Raw genomic sequence first — 5,000 nt, 5'->3', positions numbered from 1 at the left:
TAAGGCTGAGGTAGGTAGTGTTTTGTGCGATCTAGGGCAACGGTGTCCAGATGGAATTTGTATTTGTGGTCCTGGCAATTGGATTTTTTTTGGAACATTATTATTTTGGTCTTACTGAGATTTACTGTCAGGGCCCAGGTCTGGCAGAATCTGTGCAGAAGATCTAGGTGCTGCTGTAGGCCATCCTTGGTTGGGGACAGAAGCACCATATCATCAGCAAACAGTAGATTTCAACTTCTAGTAGGGTGAGGCCAGGTGCTGCAGACTGTTCTAGTACCTTAGCCATTTCGTTGATATATGTTAAAGAGGGTGGGGCTTAAGCTGCATCCCTGTCAGACGCCACGGCCCCGTGGAAAGAAATGTGTGTGTCTTTGCCAATTTTAACTGTTTGTGTACATGGATTTTATAATGTTGTATGTTTTCCCTCAACACCACTTTCCATCAATTTGTATAGCAGATCCTCGTGCCAAATTGAGTTGAAAGCTTTTTTGAAATCAACAAAGCATGCGAAGACTTTGAATTTGTTTGGGTTTGTTTGTCAATTAGGGTGTGCAGGGTGAATACGTGGTCTGTCGTACGGTTATTTGGTAAAAAGCCAATTTGACATTAGCTCAGTACATTGTTTTAACTGAGGAAATGTTATTAGTCTGCAGAGGATTTTCCCAAGGTTGCTGTTGACGCATATCCCACGGTAGTTACTGGGGTCAAATTTGTCTCCACTTTTGTGGATTGGGGTGCTCAGTCTCTCTCTCTCAGCCTCCTCTCTGTCTCTTTCTCTTCTCTCTCTTTCTCTGTCACTCTCTCTCCATCGCTCTCAATTCAATTCAAGGGGCTTTATTGGCATGGGAAATATATGTTTACATTATCCATTTCACTTGCATTGGCAAACAAAAGTGAAAAAAAAAGTGAACAGTAAATATTACACTCACACAGTCTCTCTCTCTCTCTCTCTCTCTCTCTGAATCACTCTGCTCTTTATCTCTACCACTCCTCCTCTGAAGGATTAGCCTTTCCTCCCTTCCTGAGTCCCTGTTCTCTCTACCGCTCTCTGAGATAGAGAGAGAATGAGGGATAGAATGACTATCTCCCCTCCTCCCCTTTCTCCTTCCCTCCCTTCATCCACCTCTGAATTATCTATAGCTCTGATTCAGAGCTTCTTTCACTACTCCCTCTCATTATGTCTCAGTTTTTTTCTCCTTCCCTCCCTTCCTTTCCTCTACTCCGCTCTTTCCCTCTCTGTGCCTTCCTCCATCTCTACTCCCTACCCTGTGGAGTCACCTCAGTGGTGTGTGGTACAGAGTCCATTGGTCCAAGCAGATTAGGCCAGTTTAATGTTTGCATACCCAACGCGGTAATGACCTGGGCGCGCCACTGCGTCTACAGTGGGCCCTGGCCGTTAAATCCTTCGGCTGGACGATGAGTAACGGCCACCAGCCTCCGTACTCACGCAGAGCCACCGATAATAACGTCCTGAGGGGGTTTCTGCTGGGGCTAGCCTTGTCTCACTGGGGCTATTAGAGCCTGGTCGGGGAAGGGCATCAAGAGACGTTGTGTTAGAATATCCTCCTCTCTTGCCTTCGGTCTGTGTCTGACCCTGACTACAGCCTCTCTCTCTCTCTCCCCACCCTCTCTTCCTCTTCCCTCTCTATCCCAATGGTACTACATCATTACTGACAAAGCTCTACCTCCATCCGCCACTTTCCCCTCTCCGCCTCAGGCACCATGCAGTGAGCTTCATGTGAGCTGCGTTCAAAGCACTATCATTTACAATTATGTAGAATAGTGTTGCTGTTACAAAACATCAACTGCATTACACTCCAACATCCCCACGGGTACACCTAGAAGGTGAACACTGAAGATTTAAGGTTGATTCAATTTAGTCTAAGTGCTGTAGCCTCAACATCTAATTAAGTTCAAATCCTATGCTACACAAGTGTCTATGTTGTAGGGAAACAGGTTTAATTCAATCAGCGTGCACCATAGGCCTACTGTTTATGTACATATTTATGATATTCAAGTGATTACCTGTCAAAACTGTTGATTTCAATTCCGGCCAATCCACTAACAGGAAGGGGTTGAGTCCCAAATGGCACCATTTCCCTTCATAGCGCACTACTATGGGCCCTGATAAAAAGTAGTACACTAGATAGGGAACACGGTGCCGGGACACAACCAGGATGTTGATGTTATGAGTGTGGTTGGTAGGCAGCTCCTTTGATCTGGTCATAGACACTGTACATACAGAGTCATTATATAAAGAGACCACCTTCTGCCTTCATTGATTCTGGCCCCTGATACATACAGCCGTCTCCGGACCTTTCGCAAATGGCAGCCTTTTCTCTATAAAGTGCACTACTTTTGACCAGGCCTTTATAGTGCTGTATATAGGGAATAGGGTGCCATTTGGGAAGCATCCCAGGCCTCCCCAGCCATGACAATAAAGCAGTTTGACATTTACAATCAATACTGTAAGTCCTCTTTGAATCCCAATGAGTGTAAAGTGCATATAACATGGGCGCTAAACACACACAAACACACACGCACACGGGTGCACATGCGCAGATGCAGTACACGCATGCACACACACACACACACACACACACACACACACACACACACACACACACACACACACACACACACACACACACACACACACACGAGGAATATTGAATCAGGCAATGATTACTGAGAAAAGAGGTTGTGTTTGGAGAACATCAATACGGTCAATCTAAGCATTAGAATAGAAATACCCCTGAGGACATAGTGATCCGAGTCTGGCCTGGGTGCATGTTTGTGTGTGTGTGTGTGTATGTTCATTTCGCTCAGCCGGTATCAAAACGACGGACTTCGATTATCACCATCTGAATCAGTCTCCTCATTTTGACAAGCAGCATCTACATGTTCACTCCTTGCAAAATCAAAACCCAATTTGTTCTCATGCTCTCTTATATTGCCCGACATTTCTACGCGTCAAAACCCACAAATCAGTTCCCTCATTTGATTCAAATGTTAACCAGCCTTCCGCAGTCATCACATCCCACAATGACATGGAAGTGATGATCAGATTCACAGCTCTGTTTAGCTCTTATTCTTCGCAGGGCCACATCCACACATCAAATCAGCGCGCACATGTGTGTGTGTGTGTGTGTGTGTGTGTGTGCAGAGATGGACAGTATTCCTGTTACATGTATTTGAAATATGTATTTCGACTACTTCTAAGTATTCAGTCATTTTGTGTTACACTGGGCTAAACTACACTCCAATGTATTTTGTATGATACCTTCCGGGGCTGTAATTTGTATTTTCAAAATACTTTTCTATAAAACAATGTTTTTATAGCTGTTCGCCATTTTATGGCCCCCTTTCACCTTGCATTGGTATCAGAAGCCTGATGGCACTATGGTGGGATAAGAGCATCTGCTACATGAACTAAATATAAATGTCATCTAAAAATGAACAATTGCTGTTTCTGCTGGCTGTGTGTGTTTTTACCAGTAACATCAGTGCAAACATAGTTTGCCAACTAGAGTCATTGTAGAGCTGAACGCTCACCTTGACACAACAATTGTTTATAGGCTAATTGGGGCATCGTACAAGTGTGTGTCAGCCGCATGGCAACAGAGTAAAGTAAATGGGTGATGGTATGACTCGGTGATGAGCTTTAATGAGGACCTTCTTCTCCTCTCCCTTTCTTTTCCTCTCCTGTGGGTATTTATTGTTGTACAGTGTCCCAGCAATGTTCCCTCGGTCTCAAAGATTGTGGGGGTGTTGCATTTGAAATATACCATCTGCCAAACAGCAGTGGAACATTCACTGAAATTCCACTGTGCAGAAAACCTTTTCAAATGACCTGGAAGTGCCATTCTCCAAGTGCAGCTAGCTCAAACCTGACCTCCAGCACACAGCAGGTCAGAGGTTATGCAGAGGAACTACCTTTTGTTTTCTCAAGCTTCCCAGAGCCCTGCTCGCCTGTGTATACCTTGCCAATCTACCGCCTAGAGCCGAGGCAAGAGGTAAGGCAATATGTTCTGAAGTTCAGGCCTGACACACCCACACTGACACAAAGAGCGATCCAGAGAGAGAGAGAGAGGGAGTACACCCTGTATATGATCCTCTTATTAAAGCTTGCAAAGACTTGGCTCTAGTCCCTCAGATAGAAAATCCAGTCTTATTCACATGGGAAGGTGAGGGCTTTAGACTTAAGCTATTACGACAGCTCCATTCTGAATCACTAGCTGACTGATGGGAAAGAGACCATTCATCCAAAATCATCCATTCATTAGAAACACACAGGCTCCACTTTTTTTATAAAAGCTGTTCAACTCACCCTCTCCGCCGACTGTGCCGTCCCGAAGAAGATGGGGATAAACGCCAGCCAGATTATGCAGGTAGTGTACATGGTAAATCCAATTGGCTTGGCCTCGTTGAAGGTCTCCGGCACTCCCCTGGTCTTGATGGCGTAAACAGTGCATGTGACCATCAGTAGGATGGAGTAGCCCAAGGAGCAGATCAGGGACAGGTCGGAGATGTCACACTTCAGCACGCCGCGAGCCGCCGCCGGGTCCTGGGTCCGCTGCTCGCCGTAGTCCACGAAGGTGTGTGGCGGGTCCACGGCGAACCATACAAACACCCCCAGGAGCTGCACCGAGATCAGGGAGAAGGTGATGACCAGCTGGGAGGCCGGGGAGATGAACCGGGGGGCGCTGACCGACTTCTTCCCCTGCTCGAAGATGCGGTGGATACGGTTGGTCTTGGTGAGGAGGGCCGCGTAGCTGAAGCACATCCCCAGACCCAGAAAGATCCTCCGGAAGGAACACACGCCCACGTCGGGCGCGGCGATCATCAGGAAGGTGATTGCATAACACAGGAAAATGCCCGTCAACAGCACGTAGCTCATCTCACGGCCGGAAGCCCTGACGATGGGCGTTTCGTTGTAGCGGACGAAGGTCACGATAACGAAGGTGGTGGCGATGATGCCTAGCATTGAGATGAAGACG

At 46.6% G+C, this 5,000-nt stretch overlaps 1 protein-coding gene across 1 annotated transcript in view; it reads right to left on the bottom strand.

Moving 5' to 3' along the window:
• LOC115106963 (metabotropic glutamate receptor 8-like) overlaps window positions 1–5,000 on the bottom strand; it is a 303,996-nt gene that overhangs the window by 48,822 nt on the left and 250,174 nt on the right. Inside the window, exon 10 of the mRNA XM_065008182.1 lies at window positions 4,331–5,000. This exon is cut by the window's right edge and continues 266 nt beyond it. Coding sequence (XP_064864254.1) covers window positions 4,331–5,000 — 670 coding nt within the window. The remainder of the gene's footprint in view (window positions 1–4,330) is intronic.

Source organism: Oncorhynchus nerka, linkage group LG23 (assembly GCF_034236695.1).
Source record: "Oncorhynchus nerka isolate Pitt River linkage group LG23, Oner_Uvic_2.0, whole genome shotgun sequence".
NCBI lineage: Eukaryota > Metazoa > Chordata > Actinopteri > Salmoniformes > Salmonidae > Oncorhynchus > Oncorhynchus nerka.
Note: the sequence above shows the minus strand (reverse complement) of the source record. Positions and strands in the feature narration are given on the sequence as shown.